General features: G+C 42.6%; 1 protein-coding gene across 3 annotated transcripts in view; it reads right to left on the bottom strand.

Annotated features, from left to right (window-relative positions):
* LOC134909504 (probable cation-transporting ATPase 13A4) overlaps positions 1 to 17,721 on the bottom strand; it is a 293,601-nt gene that overhangs the window by 114,643 nt on the left and 161,237 nt on the right. For all 3 annotated transcript variants that reach the window (XM_063916441.1, XM_063916439.1, XM_063916440.1), the window contains 2 exons: positions 17,021 to 17,138; positions 12,326 to 12,450 (listed from right to left, as the gene is read on the bottom strand). In XM_063916441.1, the coding sequence (XP_063772511.1) occupies positions 12,326 to 12,450; positions 17,021 to 17,138 (243 nt within the window). The remainder of the gene's footprint in view (positions 1 to 12,325; positions 12,451 to 17,020; positions 17,139 to 17,721) is intronic.

Here is a 17,721-nt window from a genome sequence, read left to right as displayed (position 1 = left end):
TGTTGACGGGTCACGTTCCGCTTGAGTTGACAATTTACTAACCAGCAGGTCTTTGCACCTCTGCACACCTGTGTCTGCTGAAAAGATAGAAACAACGTAGGCTTTAAACCTAGGATCGAGCACGGTGGCCAAAATTTAGTGCTCTGATTTCAACAGATTGACCACCCTTGAATCCTGGCAAAGTGAATGCAGGGCTCCATCCACAAGTCCCACATACTTTGCGGAATTGCTCCTCTTTCAATTTCTCCAGCTGCTTCTGCAAAAGCCTGATGAGGGGAATGACCTGACTCAAGCTGGCAGTGTCTGAACTAACTTCATGTGTGGCAAGTTCAAAGGGTTGGAGAACCTTGCACAAGATGGAAATCATTCTCCACTGCGCTTGAGTCAGGTGCATTACCCCTCCTTTGCCTATATCGTAGGTGGATGTATAGGCTTGAATGGCCTTTTGCGGCTCCTCTATCCTCTGAAGCATATAGAGTGTTGAATTCCACCTCGTTACCATCTCTTGCTTCAGTTGATGGCGGGGCAGGTTCAGGAGTGTTTGCTGGTGCTCCAGTCTTTGGCACGCAGTGGCAGAATGCCGAAAGTAGTCCACAATTTTTCGGACCACCGACAGCATCTCCTGCACACCCCTAATTTTTAAAAAAATTCTGCACCACCAAATTAATTGTATTTGCAAAACATGGGACATGCTGGAATTTGCCCAGATGTAAAGCACGCACAATATTGGTGGCGTTGTCCGATATCACAAATCCCCAGGAGAGTCCAATTGGGGTAAGATGTTCCTCAGTTTGCGTAAGAGGTTGTCAGCTGTGTGCCTCTTATGGAAAGCGGTGATACATAGCGTAGCCTGCCTAGGAACGAGTTGGCATTTGGAGAGATGCTGCTACTGGTGCCGCTGCGGAAGGCCATACATCTACCCAGTGGGCTGCTACAGTCATATAGTCCTTAGTCTGCCCTGTTCCACTTGTCCACATGTCCGTGGTTAAGTGGACACTGGATACAACCGCTTTTTGTAAGAAACTGGTGACTCTTTTTCTGACGTCTGTGTACATTCTCGGTATTGCCTGCCTAGAGAAGTGGAACCTAGATAGGATTTGATACCGGGGACACACTATCTCCATCAAATCTCTAAGTACCACTAAACTAATGGTGGATACCGGACGCACTTCTAACACCAACATAGCTGTCATGGCCTCAGTTATCTGCTTTGCAAAAGGATGACTGCTGTCATATTACATCTTCCTCACAAAGGACTGTTGGACAGTCAATTGCTTACTGGAAGTAGTACAAGTGGTCTTCCGACTTCCCCTTTGGGATGACGATTGACTCCCAGCAGCAACAACAGCAGCGGCAACAACAGCAGGCGTAACACTCAAAGATCCTACGGAGGAATCCCGGTTAGGAGAGGACTCCTCAGTCTTGACAGTGACATGGCCAGCAGGACTACGGACGTTCCTGACTGAGGAGGAAGTTCACGTTGAGGGAGTTGGTGGTGTGGCTTGCAGGAGCTTGGGTACAGGAGGAAGAAGAGATTTAGGTGTCAGTGGACTGCTTATGCCCTTACCCAAAGTTTCACAACTTGACACTGGCTTCTGATGAATGTGCAGCAGGTGACGTATAAGGGAGGATGTTCCTAGGTGGTTAACATCCTTACCCCTACTTATTACAGATTGACAGAGGCAACAGATGGCTTGACACCTGTTGTCCGGATTTGTGGAGAAATAATTCCACACCGAAGAGGTGGCTTTTTTGGTAGTTTGCCCAGGCATCACAATGGGCTTCTACGTCCCACGTACAACAGGTGTCTCCCCCGGTGCCTGGCTTAAACAAACCACATCACCATCAGAATCCTCATCGTCAACTTCCTCCTCAGCACCAGCAACACCCATATCCTCATCCTGGTGTACTTCGACAGTGACATCTTCAATTTGAATATCAGGAACTGGACTGTGGGTGCTCCTTCCAGCACTTGCAGGGGGCGTGCAAATGGTGGAAAGAGCTACCATCCAGTGTTGGGAAGGTCAGGCATCACAACCGCCGAGACACTTGGACTCTCCTTGGGGATTTGTGATACCATCCCAGAATGCACAGTTCTTTTTTGTGCTCTTTCCAGATTAACTCTTTTAATTTTTCTAGCGGGAGGATGAGGGCTTCCATCATCATGTGAAGCTGAACCACTAGCTATGAACATAGGCCAGGGCCTCAGCCGTTCCTTGCCACTCCGTGTCGTAAATGGCATATTGGCAAGTTTATGTTTCTCCTCAGATAATTTAAATTTCTTTTTTTGGTTCTTTTTACTAAACTTTGGCTTTTTGGATTTTACATGCCCTCTACTATCACATTGGGCATCGGCCTTGGCAGACGACGTTGATGGCATTTCATTGTCTATGTCATGGCTAGTGGCAGCAGCTTCAGCACTAAGAGGGAGTGGTTCTTCTTGATATTTCCCTATTTTCTCCTCAAAATTTTTGTTCTTCATTATTTTTTGGGAGTTATACAAGACAATATGCGGCACAGGAATGACTGGAATGACTGATGAGATAGGACACTACTACTGGTCTGATGCAGCACAACAGGTTGTTGTTATAATTATTATACTGCAGCAGTGGACATATACCAGCAGCGTATATTGTCACTGGAATTACTGATGAGACAGGACACTACCACTGGTCTGCACAACACAGCACCACTTTATACAGCTACACTTGATATATGGCAGCAGAGAACACCAACACTGTGACTGGCTGGACTGATGCAGCACAATACACTGGACTGGTCTGCACAACACAGCACCACTTTATACAGCTACACTGGATATATGGCAGCAGAGAACACTAACACTGTGAATGGCTGGACTGATGCAGCACAATACACTGACTACACTGGACTGGTCTGCACTACACAGCACCACTTATACAGCTACACTGGATATATGGCAGCAGAGAACACCAACACTGTGACTGGCTGGACATGTGCAGCACAATACACTGAGTGACTACACTGGACTGGACTGAGCAGCACAACACTTGCCTCCCCACTTTCCCACCCCAAACACACAGACACTGAGGACACGTCCTCTCTATACACTCTCCGAGACTGGAGTTAAAATGGGCGTGACGCGTGGCTCCTTATATGGAATCCAAATCCCGCGAGAATCCGACAGCGGGATGATGACGTTTTGCCGCTTTTGGGTTTCCGAGTCAGGCGGGAAAACCCGAGCTTGACTCGGATCCGGGCTCAAGATGTAAAGTTCAGTAGGGTTCGGTTCTCTGAGAACCGAGCCCGCTCATCTCTAATATATATATTTGTTTACAGCGTCGTCATGACCACCCGCCTGGCAACCAAGACGGCAGTTCCGCGTCACAGGATGTGCGCCGGGACGCCAGACAGGAAGCCGGAGCAGCGTGGCCAGCGGTGTTTGCAGCGGGACAACGCGAAAAATGGGGGTGAGTGTGATCTATTTAAACACTGTCACTTGTTATGTTTGGTTATCCTGATGAAGGGGACGGGGGTCCCCGAAACGTTGATGTACCACAATACACGCTTTTGATATTTGAAAAGTCACCGAGTGCCGCCTCCTATTGAGCTTTGTATATATATATATATATATATATATATATATATATATATATATATATACACATAAATATATATATATATATATACACATAAATATATATATATATATATATATATATATATTAGAGATGAGCGGGTTCAGTTCCTCGAGATCCGAATCCCCCCGAACTTCACCTATTTTACACGGTTCCGAGGCAGCATCGGATCTTCCCGCCTTGCTCGGTTAAGCCGAGCGCGCCCGAACATCATCATCCCGCTGTCGTATTCTCGCGATATTCGTATTCTATATAAGGAACAGCGCATCGCCGCCATTTTCACTCGTGCTTTGGAGATGATAGCGAGAGGACGTGGCTGCGTTCTCTCAGTTTCTGTGTACACGTTCACTGTGCTGCAAATATCTGTGCTCGGTGTGCTGCAAATTTCTGTTCTCAGTGTGCTGCAAATATCTACGTTCTCCGCCTGAAAACGCTCCATATCTGTACAGCATTGTAGGAGGACAGTGCAGAATTTTGCTGACCACCAGTATATATATATATAGCAGTACGGTACAGTAGGCCATTGCTCTACCTCTGTGTCGTAAAGTATACTATCCATATATGTGCTGCATTGTAGTTGAGCGCAGTATATAGTAGGAGGACAGTGCAGAATTTTGCTGACCACCAGTATATATATATATATATATATATATATATATATATATATATATATATAGCAGTACGGTACAGTAGTCCATTGCTCTACCTCTGTGTCGTCAAATATACTATCCATATCTGTGCTGCATTGCAGTTGTGCGCAGTATATAGTAGGAGGACAGTGCAGAATTTTGCTGACCACCAGTATATATATATATATATATATATATATATATATATATATATATATATATATATATAGCAGTAAGGTACAGTAGTCCATTGCTCTACCTCTGTGTCGTCAAATATACTATCCATATCTGTGCTGCATTGCAGTTGTGCGCAGTATATAGTAGGAGGACAGTGCAGAATTTTGCTGACCACCAGTATATATATATATATATATATATATATATATATATATAAAATATGGCAAAGTGACAGCACTCTATGTCTAAAGTCAAAAATTAATTGGTGCAAGGTCCTAATGATTGATATACACACTCACTTTTCCCATGGCTGAAAAAAGAATTAGACCAGCACTCACGTTTTAGTTGAAGAAAAAAAGGGTTTTTTTATTCCTGATAAGACATCAAGGATACGTCAAGGATACACCCCACTGTTTACAGTACGCCCAACAGCCGTTTCAACACTTGGTGGTCTTCATCAGGGGCAGGACCCTGATGAAGACCACCAAGTGTTGAAACGGCTGTTGGGCGTACTGTAAACAGTGGGGTGTATCCTTGACGTATCCTTGATGTCTTATCAGGAATAAAAAACCCCTTTTTTCTTCAACTAAAACGTGAGTGCTGGTCTAATTCTTTTTTCAGCCATGGGAAAAGTGAGTGTGTATATATATATATATATATATATATATATATATATATAGCAGTAAGGTACAGTAGTCCATTGCTCTACCTCTGTGTCGTCAAGTATACTATTCATATCTGTGCTGCATTGTAGTTGTGCGCAGTATATAGTAGGAGGACAGAGCAGAATTTTGCTGACCACCAGCATATATATATAGCAGTACGGTACAGTAGTCCATTGCTCTACCTCTGTGTCATCAAGTATACTATCCATATCTGTGCTGCATTGTAGTTGTGCGCAGTATATAGTAGGAGGACAGTGCATAAATTTGCTGACCACCAGTATATATATATATATATATATATATATATATATATATATATATATATATATATATAGCAGTATGGTACAGTAGTCCATTGCTCTACCTCTGTGTCGTCAAGAATACTATCCATCCATACCTGTGCTGCATTGTAGTTGTGTGCAGTATATAGTAGAGATGAGCGGGTTCGGTTTCTTTGAATCCGAACCCGCACGAACTTCACTTTTTTTTCCACGGGTCCGAGCGACTCGGATCTTCCCGCCTTGCTCGGTTAACCCGAGCGCGCCCGAACGTCATCATGACGCTGTCGGATTCTCGCGAGGCTCGGATTCTATCGCGAGACTCGGATTCTATATAAGGAGCTGCGCGTCGCCGCCATTTTCACTCGTGCATTGAGATTGATAGGGAGAGGACGTGTCTGGCGTCCTCTCCATTAGAATAGAGATAGATAGATTAGATAGAGAGAGATTGTGCAGAGTCGCAGACAGAGTTAGTTTACCACAGTCAGTGACCAGTGCAGTTGCTAGTTAACTTTTATTTAATATAATATATCCGTTCACTTCTCTCTGCTATATCCGTTCTCTGCCTGAAAAAAAAAACGATACACAGCACAGTCAGTCACACAGTGTGACTCAGTCTGTGTGCACTCAGCTCAGCCCAGTGTGCTGCACAGTCATCAATGTATAAATTAAAAGCTTATAATTAATTGTGGGGGAGACTGGGGAGCACTGCAGGTTGTTAGCAGGAGCCAGGAGTACAATTATATTAATTAACAGTGCACACTTTTGCTGCAGGAGTGGTGACCAGTGCCTGACCACCAGTATAGTATTGTTGTATACTACTAATATCTCTTTAAATATCAACCAGTCTATATTAGCAGCAGACACAGTACAGTGCGGTAGTTCACGGCTGTGGCTACCTCTGTGTCGGCACACGGCAGGCAGTCCGTCCGACCAGAATTGTATTATTTATTATTATATACCTACCACCTAACCGTGGTTTTTTTTTCATTCTTTATACCGTCATAGTGTCATCCTAATTGTTACGAGTATACTACTATCTCTTTATCAACCAGTGTACAGTGCGGTAGTTCACGGCTGTGGCTACCTCTGTGTCGGCACACGGCAGGCAGTCCGTCCGACCAGAATTGTATTATTTATTATTATATACCTACCACCTAACCGTGGTTTTTTTTTCATTCTTTATACCGTCATAGTGTCATCCTAATTGTTACGAGTATACTACTATCTCTTTATCAACCAGTGTACAGTGCGGTAGTTCACGGCTGTGGCTACCTCTGTGTCGGCACACGGCAGGCAGTCCGTCCGACCAGAATTGTATTATTTATTATTATATACCTACCACCTAACCGTGGTTTTTTTTTCATTCTTTATACCGTCATAGTGTCATCCTAATTGTTACGAGTATACTACTATCTCTTTATCAACCAGTGTACAGTGCGGTAGTTCACGGCTGTGGCTACCTCTGTGTCGGCAGTCGGCAGGCAGTCCGTCCATCCATAATTGTATTATTATTATAATATATACCACCTAACCGTGGTTTTTTTTTCATTCTTTATACCGTCATAGTGTCATACTAGTTGTTACGAGTATACTACTATCTCTTTATCAACCAGTGTACAGTGCGGTAGTTCACGGCTGTGGCTACCTCTGTGTCGGCAGTCGGCAGGCAGTCCGTCCATCCATAATTGTATTATTATTATAATATATACCACCTAACTGTGGTTTTTTTTTGCATTCTTTATACCGTCGTCATAGTGTCATACTAGTTGTTACGAGTATACTACTATCTCTTTATCAACCAGTGTACAGTGCGGTAGTTCACGGCTGTGGCTACCTCTGTGTCGGCACACGGCAGGCAGTCCGTCCGACCAGAATTGTATTATTTATTATTATATACCTACCACCTAACCGTGGTTTTTTTTTCATTCTTTATACCGTCATAGTGTCATCCTAATTGTTACGAGTATACTACTATCTCTTTATCAACCAGTGTACAGTGCGGTAGTTCACGGCTGTGGCTACCTCTGTGTCGGCACACGGCAGGCAGTCCGTCCGACCAGAATTGTATTATTTATTATTATATACCTACCACCTAACCGTGGTTTTTTTTTCATTCTTTATACCGTCATAGTGTCATCCTAATTGTTACGAGTATACTACTATCTCTTTATCAACCAGTGTACAGTGCGGTAGTTCACGGCTGTGGCTACCTCTGTGTCGGCACACGGCAGGCAGTCCGTCCGACCAGAATTGTATTATTTATTATTATATACCTACCACCTAACCGTGGTTTTTTTTTCATTCTTTATACCGTCATAGTGTCATCCTAATTGTTACGAGTATACTACTATCTCTTTATCAACCAGTGTACAGTGCGGTAGTTCACGGCTGTGGCTACCTCTGTGTCGGCACACGGCAGGCAGTCCGTCCGACCAGAATTGTATTATTTATTATTATATACCTACCACCTAACCGTGGTTTTTTTTTCATTCTTTATACCGTCATAGTGTCATCCTAATTGTTACGAGTATACTACTATCTCTTTATCAACCAGTGTACAGTGCGGTAGTTCACGGCTGTGGCTACCTCTGTGTCGGCACACGGCAGGCAGTCCGTCCGACCAGAATTGTATTATTTATTATTATATACCTACCACCTAACCGTGGTTTTTTTTTCATTCTTTATACCGTCATAGTGTCATCCTAATTGTTACGAGTATACTACTATCTCTTTATCAACCAGTGTACAGTGCGGTAGTTCACGGCTGTGGCTACCTCTGTGTCGGCAGTCGGCAGGCAGTCCGTCCATCCATAATTGTATTATTATTATAATATATACCACCTAACCGTGGTTTTTTTTTCATTCTTTATACCGTCATAGTGTCATACTAGTTGTTACGAGTATACTACTATCTCTTTATCAACCAGTGTACAGTGCGGTAGTTCACGGCTGTGGCTACCTCTGTGTCGGCACTCGGCAGCCCGTCCATAATTGTATATACCACCTAACCTTGGTTTTTTTTTCTTTCTTTATACATACATACTAGTTACGAGTATACTATCTCTTTATCAACCAGTCTATATATTAGCAGCAGACACAGTACAGTGCGGTAGTTCACGGCTGTGGCTACCTCTGTGTCGGCACTCGGCAGCCCGTCCATAATTGTATATACCACCTAACCGTGGTTTTTTTTTCTTTCTTTATACATACATACTAGTTACGAGTATACTATCTCTTTATCAACCAGTCTATATATTAGCAGCAGACACAGTACAGTGCGGTAGTTCACGGCTGTGGCTACCTCTGTGTCGGCACTCGGCAGCCCGTCAATAATTGTATATACCACCTAACCGTGGTTTTTTTTTCTTTCTTTATACATACATACTAGTTACGAGTATACTATCTCTTTATCAACCAGTCTATATATTAGCAGCAGACACAGTACAGTGCGGTAGTTCACGGCTGTGGCTACCTCTGTGTCGGCACTCGGCAGCCCGTCCATAATTGTATATACCACCTAACCGTGGTTTTTTTTTCTTTCTTTATACATACATACTAGTTACGAGTATACTATCTCTTTATCAACCAGTCTATATATTAGCAGCAGACACAGTACAGTGCGGTAGTTCACGGCTGTGGCTACCTCTGTGTCGGCACTCGGCAGCCCGTCCATAATTGTATACTAGTATCCAATCCATCCATCTCCATTGTTTACCTGAGGTGCCTTTTAGTTGTGCCTATTAAAATATGGAGAACAAAAATGTTGAGGTTCCAAAATTAGGGAAAGATCAAGATCCACTTCCACCTCGTGCTGAAGCTGCTGCCACTAGTCATGGCCGAGACGATGAAATGCCAGCAACGTCGTCTGCCAAGGCCGATGCCCAATGTCATAGTACAGAGCATGTCAAATCCAAAACACCAAATATCAGTAAAAAGCCTCTTTTTTTCTTTGCGTCATGTGCTGTTTGGGGAGGGTTTTTTGGAAGGGACATCCTGCGTGACACTGCAGTGCCACTCCTAGATGGGCCCGGTGTTTGTGTCGGCCACTAGGGTCGCTAATCTTACTCACACAGCTACCTCATTGCGCCTCTTTTTTTCTTTGCGTCATGTGCTGTTTGGGGAGGGTTTTTTGGAAGGGACATCCTGCGTGACACTGCAGTGCCACTCCTAGATGGGCCCGGTGTTTGTGTCGGCCACTAGGGTCGCTTATCTTACTCACACAGCGACCTCGGTGCAAATTTTAGGACTAAAAATAATATTGTGAGGTGTGAGGTATTCAGAATAGACTGAAAATGAGTGTAAATTATGGTTTTTGAGGTTAATAATACTTTGGGATCAAAATGACCCCCAAATTCTATGATTTAAGCTGTTTTTTAGTGTTTTTTGAAAAAAACACCCGAATCCAAAACACACCCGAATCCGACAAAAAAAATTCGGTGAGGTTTTGCCAAAACGCGGTCGAACCCAAAACACGGCCGCGGAACCGAACCCAAAACCAAAACACAAAACCCGAAAAATTTCAGGCGCTCATCTCTAGTATATAGTAGAAGATCAGTGCAGAATTTTGCTGACCACCATTATATATATATATATAGCAGTACGGTACAGTAGTCCATTGCTCTACCTCTGTGCCGTCAAGTATACTATCCATATCTGTGCTGCATTATAGTTGTGTGCAGTATATAGTAGGAGGACAGTGCAGAATTTTGCAGACCACCAGTATATATATATAGCAGTACGGTACAGTAGTCCATTGCTCTACCTCTGTGTCGTCAAGTATACTATCCATATCTGTGCTGCATTGTAGTTGTGCGCAGTATATAGTAGGAGGACAGTGCATAAATTTGCTGACCACTATGGGATCAAAATGACCCCCAAATTCTATGATTTAAGCTATTTTTGAGGGGTTTTTGAAGAAAAACACCCGAATCCAACAAAAAAATTTTTGTCGGATTCGGGTGTGTTTTGGATTCGGGTGTTTTTTTACAAAAAACCCTGACAAACAGCTTAAATCATAGAATTTGGGGGTAATTTTGATCCCATAGTATTATCAACCCCAATAACTATAATTTTCAGTCATTTCCAGTCTATTCTGAACACCTCACTCCTCACAATATTATTTTTAGTTCTAAAATTTGCACCGAGGTCGCTGGATGGCTAAGCTAAGCGACCCAAGTTGTTGACATTTGTTAAAAAAAGATGTGCTGTAGATGTGATATAAATTGCTGTGTGTTTGTTCCGCTGCTCTTAAACTTAGGGCCTAATTCAGATCTGATCGCAGCCAGTAGCAGATCTTGCCACGGGCAAGCAGGACTTTTGCCCGGGACGCCGCCTTCCGAAGGGTGCAGGGCGCCGTCCGGAGGGCGCCGCACCAGGGCAAGATCCGCTGCTGCTGTGCCCCCCGCTGCCCGCTGCCGCTGTGAAGGGAAACTAGACGCGTATGCATCTAGTTTCCCTTCGTGGACAGGTCCTTTACTGTTCGGTGAGCGATGACGTCATCGTGCACAGCAAAGGTCCTCTCCACGAAGGGAACTAGACACTACACGTCTAGTTCCCTTCGTGGAGAGAACCTTTGCTGTGCGGTGCGCGATGACGTCATCGCGCACCGCACATCATTTCAGTCTGTACTGGGGGCGTAAATGACCACGCCCCCTGTACGAAGCCACGCCCCCTATTGCCGCCCGGGGCGCACAGAGCCCCAGAACCGGCCCTGATCGCAGCAGCAAATTTGTTAGCTAATGGGCAAAACCATGTGCACTGCATGGGGGGGGGGCAGATATAACATGTGCAGAGAGAGTTAGTGTTGGGTGTAGTGTGTTCAAACTGAAATCTAAATTGCAGTGTAAAAATAAAGCAGAAAGTATTTACCCTGCACAGAAACAAAATAACTCACCCAAATTTGTCGTTCTCTGCAAATGTTATATCTGCCCCACCTGTAGTGCACATGGGCCCTCATTCCGAGTTGTTCGCTCGCTAGCTGCTTTTAGCAGCATTGCACACGCTAAGCCGCCGCCCTCTGGGAGTGTATCTTAGCATAGCAGATTTGCAAACGAAAGATTAGCAGAATTGCGAATAGAAATTTCACAGCAGTTTCTGAGTAGCTCGAGACTTACTCCTACACTGCGATCAGTTCAGTCAGTTTCGTTCCTGGTTTCACGTCACAAACACACCCAGCGTTCGCCCAGACACTCCCCCATTTATTCGGACACTCCCGCGTTTTTCCCAGAAACGCCAGCGTTTTTTCGCACACACCCATAAAACGGCCAGTTTCCGCCCAGAAACACCCACTTCCTGTCAATCACACTACGATCACCAGTACGATTAAATTTCTTCATTACGCCGTGAGTAAAATACCAAACTTTTTTGCAAATTTACTTGGCGCAGGCACACTGCGAACATTGCGCAAGCGTAGTTTGCGACTAATCGCTCCGTTGCGAAAAAAAACTAACGAGTGAACAACTCGGAATGACCCCCATGGTTTTGCCCATTAGCTAACAAATTTGCTACAGAAATCAGATCTAAATTAGGCCCTTAGTAATCAGCCAGCTCGCTGCAGCCTTTGGTCATTATTGGTGAACAAAATATTATGAGCTGTGTTGTTGTCAGAATTGACTGGAAATGACTGGAACTTAATGTTATTAAGATTAATAATACTGTAGGAACAAAAACAAGCCCATCTTTTGTGACTTTAGCAGTTTTTATCAGTTAAAAAAAAATACAGATCCAAAACATGTGAGGGCAGTTTTGGCGAAACCAAAATCCAACAACGAGTTTAAACCAAACTACAGGGGTTGGCACACATCTCTAGTAATAATGATGGGTCATCAATAAATTAACTTGTAGAGTTATACAATTGTTCAGATTTATAACATGTATTGAATTCTAACGCCTACCAGTCTAAAACTACAGTTCTTATCATCAATTACAATAAATATATGAACGAATATATACAGTACCTGTCACCATCACAGTTCTAATGTTGGCTTCGCTGAGCTCCTGCAATACCGCACTTGTCTCTGGCTTAAGTCGATTTTCTAGGATCAGTAAGCCTAGAAATATGAGATCACACTCAACTTCTTCCCTTTAAAGAGATATCAAATTTTCAGTATAAATGAAATGCAAGCTACAGATCAACTAGCAGTCACACATATAGGATATCTACATTCTATACTTGATGCAAAGAATGTGTAGTATTAGTTACCCCAGTCTCACATAAAAAAAAAAAAACATATGAATGGCATTACAGTTAAGCTGGGTACACACCTTTACAATTATCGGACTGACCACCCGATTTCGGCTTACCTGATAGGTACAGGTGAAACTCAGAAAATTAGAATATCGTGCAAAAGTTCATTTATTTCAGTAATTCAACTTAAAAGGTGAAACTAATATATTATATAGACTCATTACATGCAAAGTGAGATATTTCAAGCCTTTATATGTTATAATTGTGATGATTGTGGTTTAGGAAAACCCCAAATCCAAAATCTCAGAAAATTAAAATATTACATAAAATAAAAATAAATTAAAAAAGGATTTTAAATACAGAAATGTCGGCCCTCTGAAAAGTATAATCATGCATATGTACTCAGTACTTTGTTTGGGCCCCTTTTGCATGAATTACTGCCTCAATGCGGCGTGGCATGGATTCTATCAGCCTGTGGCACTGCTGAGGTGTTATGGAAGACCAGGATGCTTCAATAGCGGCCTTCAGCTCTTCTGCATTGTTCGGTCTCATGTCTCTCATCTTTCTCTTGGCAATGCCCCATACATTCTCTATGGGGTTCAGATAGTTTGCTGGCCAATCCAGCATAGTAATCCCACAGTCATTGAACCAGCTTTTTGGTAGTTTTGGCAGTGTGGGCAGGTGCCAAGTCCTTCTGGAAAATGAAGTCAGCATCTCCATAAAGCTTGTCTGCTGAAGGAAGCATGAAGTGCTCTAAAATGTCCTGGTAGATGGCTGCGTTGACTCTGGGCTTAATAAAGCACAGTGGACCAACACCAGCAGATGACATAGCTCCCCAAATCAACACAGACTGTGTAAACTTCACACTGGACTTCAAGCATCTTGGATTGTGTGCCTCTCCATTCTTCCTCCATACTCTGGGACCTTGGTTTCCAAATGATATGCAAAATTTGCTCTCGACAGAAATGAGGACTTTTGGACCACTGAGCAACAGACCAGTTCTTGTTTGTTGTTCTGGAGTGGCTTGACAAGAGATTGAGATGCTGACTTCATTTTCCAGCAGGACTTGGCACCTGCCCACACTGCCAAAAGTACCAAAACCTGGTTCAATGACCGTGGGATTACTGTGCAGGATAAGCCAGCAAACTTGCCTGACCTGAACCCCATAGAGAATGTATGGGGCATTGCCAAGAGAAAGATGAGAGACATGAGATCGAACAATGCAGAAGAGCTTAAGTCCGCTATTAAAGCATCCTGGTCTTCCATAACACCTCAGCAGTGTCACAGGCTAATAGAATTCATGCTACGCCACATTGAGGCAGTAATTCATGCTCAAACCAAGTACTGAGTACATATGCATGATTATACCTTTCAGAGGGCCAACATTTCTGTATTTAAAATCCTTTTTTTGTTGATTTTATGTAATATTCTAATTTTCTGAGATTTTGGATTTGGGGTTTTTGTAAGCTGTAAGTCTCAATCATCAAAATTATAACAAATAAAGGCTTGAAATATCTCACTTTGCATGTAATGAGTCTATATAATATATTAATTTCACCTTTTAAATGGAATTACTGAAAAAAATTAACTTTTGCACGATATTCTAATTTTCTGAGTTTCAACTGTATGTACTGTATGCAGGATGGATAACCGGCTTCAAACGTTCTTTACAAAGTCTGATCATGATGTCGTATCATGTGAGCTGCTTTAAAATTTTAGATGCATGACCTCCCGATTCCATTGAAGAAAGTAGATAAAAATAAGCTCTTTAGATCAGAGGATTTATATGATCTGCAGAGAGTTCTGCACAGTGGGCCTAATTCATGTTTGTATGCAATGCCGATGTTCACACAACTGAACAAGTATCAGTAGACTGTGCATGCACCGCAATCGCACTGCGCACATGCCAAGGTAGCTCGCAGTGAAAATATCAGTGCAGAGTGATTGACGGGAAGGGACCTTTTGGTGGAGATAACATGGAGTGGCAGCAATTCGTAGGGGTGTCATAGCATTAGACACGTGGAATAAGGTAATTAGACTAATCCATACTAAATGTGAGAGCCTGTATAAATCATTAATAACATTTAGGGGAGGCAAACTTCCACATATCGAATAGACACAGTGTATTAGTTACATTTCCTCAATTACACGTAATCACAGAGAAACACACATTGAATGAATATTCCACGTGTCTAATTGTGAGTACGAATGCCTAAACCACATATGACTCAGATGAGGAGGCTAAATTGTCACACTGTGGCTTTCTGATATGAGAAACTTGTATTCCTTAGATGTGATTGAATAATTTCACCGGCGGTTGTAACAACAAAGGCACATTGTATCCTTCTATAGAGCACAGATTTTGTTTTGTTCTCTCTTTAGCCCAGTGCTGTAATATATTACCTTACAGCCTATACGTGATTTCTGTACAAACTTGCAAACATCTTGCTGAACACACAGATTAGGTTGCAACATCTCTAATAGATAAAATGTGGACACTTGGGTTAATCTGCTGACAGCTATATAAATATTTGTATCCTGTAGATGTGATTGAATAATCTACCGGCTTTTGTAACAACAAGGGCACAGTGTATCCTTATAGAGCACAGTGTATTTTTGCTGTCTCCCTAGCCTGGTGTTATAATATATTATTCTGCAACCCATGTATGATTTCTGTACGAGCTTGCAAATATTTTTCTGAATACACAGATCAGGTTGCAACATTTCCTATAGATAAAGTGTGGACATCTGGGTTAATCTACTGACAGCTATATCGATAATAACAGAATAATTGATCAATACGGTACAATGTTTAATGTCAGTAATACCACTTGGTGTCCTTTTTCATAAATCTGCGGCTGCAACCCAACATAGGACTCCTCTTATGTATAAAAAGTTGAAACACACCCGTACTATGTGTCGTTGATTAAATTACAGTTTACTTTAAGATTCCCCAACACGTGACCACTATAGAGATTGAGCTGATCACTACCGTTTTTTTACACTAAAAAGATTGATAACCGGGGTAAGAGCTACTAACTTATAGGAAAGGAAGAAACTTCAACAGTCAGCGCTATATGCACTTTGATACCTTAATATACTGTTTAATGGTATTTTTGTTCTGTACCAATTAGTGCCGTTTTAGGAATTTCAGATTGAACAATATACCCTATTACCAACATAGGTCCCAATGATAATAGGTGTGTGGATATCAATATTTGTGGGCTTTCATAGCCTATAAAATACCCACTTTGGGAATAACCCTATACCCAATTAAATTGCAGGGCATGATTTCACTGCTGCATTTTTTGTTGATTAAACACAATCTCAGATATTTTAAATACACTTAATAAAAGTTATATTTTATTGATGACAGCATTTTCCTGTACAGGTGTAATATAACTAAGAGTGCCCCCAAAAAAGTCTTCTTTTCTTTCCCTAACATTGTGCTATTTCTGACTCTGGGGAGCACCACCAACCAATGAAATTAACCAAAAAAGATATTCTTTTTTTGAATAATATGGTAGCTGGTTATATTTTTTGAATTTAAATCAGTCTCCTGTTGAAACTTACCTCCTTTCTTAGGAGGATTTCTTTAGAGACGGGAGCGATCTAGTGCGGTTTGTCTCGCCACTTTCTATCTTTTGATTACTATTATTACAGCAAGGCAATTATTACAGTATGTTCCTTTGGACCAGATGGTAGAGATAAGACCCTAACTCTTGTCTGGAGGGGGTCAGGCCAGGATCTTGATGGTCGGGATCCCAGCTATCACAATACTGACATAAGAATCCCGACATGGTTCAGAATGCCAGCGCTGGCATCCCAAATAGGAGGGTTAAGGTTATGCTGCAGGAAGGGAGGGTTAGGTTTAGGCTGTGGGGAGGGGGGATTAGGGTTAGTCACCACTGGGGAGGGTTAGGCTACATGGGTGTGGAGGAGGTTAGGTTTAGGCTGTGGGAAGGAGGGTTAGGGTTAGTCACCACAGGGGAGGGTTAAGCAGAGGGGGGGGTCAGATGGGGGGGGGCAGAGGGGGTTACGTTTAGACTGCGAGAAGGAAGGGTTACGGAGGTAAATTAGAATTGTTTCCCAACCCCTGTTGGGATTCTAAGAATTGGGATGCTACAGTTGTTGTTTTGACCACCGGCATTCCAACCGCCAGCATTTCAGCCCCAACCCATTTGGAGCTAATGTGGGGTGTCTCCCTTAACTGTAACAATGGGTACAGCTAGATTAATACTAACACAAGCAGTGGATGAGAAGGACTCCTGACATGTAGCTTTGCAAGGTGCAGCTAATACAACTGGTCCAGAACGTCACACAACTCAGCCACATAACAGACATGTTTTTGTACAGCAACCTACTCACCTCAGTAAACACCAGTGGCGGGAGGCTGCTTGGAAAGACAATGCAATATGATACTTTTTATTGATCCCAGTAGTTTAAAAATCGATATAACGTTTACCTGTCTATGTCTAGTGAATCTGGTAGTCCATTATTCTGCAGTGATCGATACGCCAATCCAATAACTCTGAAACCTTGCTTTGTATAGAGGTCAAGCGTCTTGGAAAAACCTCGTGGAACTATTTAAGAAACATGACAGGTTTACGTCTTAATTAAGTGCCAAACTAGTTGCCAGTATTGGAAACAACAGGGGGTTAATTTATCACCCATTGTCAGTGAAATTGCCCTTCAAAGTGTTAGATTTATTATCCAGCACTTAGGAGAGTCAAAATTGAATTTGCTAGCAATGTACAGTGGAAAAGAATCCTCTAACCTCCGGACCCACCCACAAAACCTTCAATGCCTCCCTATCTAATTACATCCCCTCTGTGCAGTCCACACATATCCTCACATATTTTGTCTTCCTCCACTTTCACATCCTCCTGACCCTTGGCGAACATTGCCTGGTGACCGTGTCATACAGCCCAGTAAGTACCTTTGCAATCTGGTGGACCATTATGAAACAGACAGTATTTATCCTTGTGTATCAATACCTAGGGCCTAATTCAGATCTGATCGCAGCAGCAAATTTTTTAGCTAATGGTCAAAACCATGTGCACTGCAGGGTAGGCAGATATAACATGTGCAGAGAGAGTTAGATTTGGGTGGGGTGTGTTCAAACTGAAATCTAAATTTCAGTGTAAAAATAAAGCAGCCAGTATT

This window comes from Pseudophryne corroboree, chromosome 4 (assembly GCF_028390025.1).
Source record: "Pseudophryne corroboree isolate aPseCor3 chromosome 4, aPseCor3.hap2, whole genome shotgun sequence".
NCBI classification, from domain to species: Eukaryota; Metazoa; Chordata; class Amphibia; order Anura; family Myobatrachidae; genus Pseudophryne; species Pseudophryne corroboree.
The sequence above is the reverse complement of the archived record's forward strand: the minus strand, read 5'-3'. Positions and strand labels throughout refer to the sequence as shown.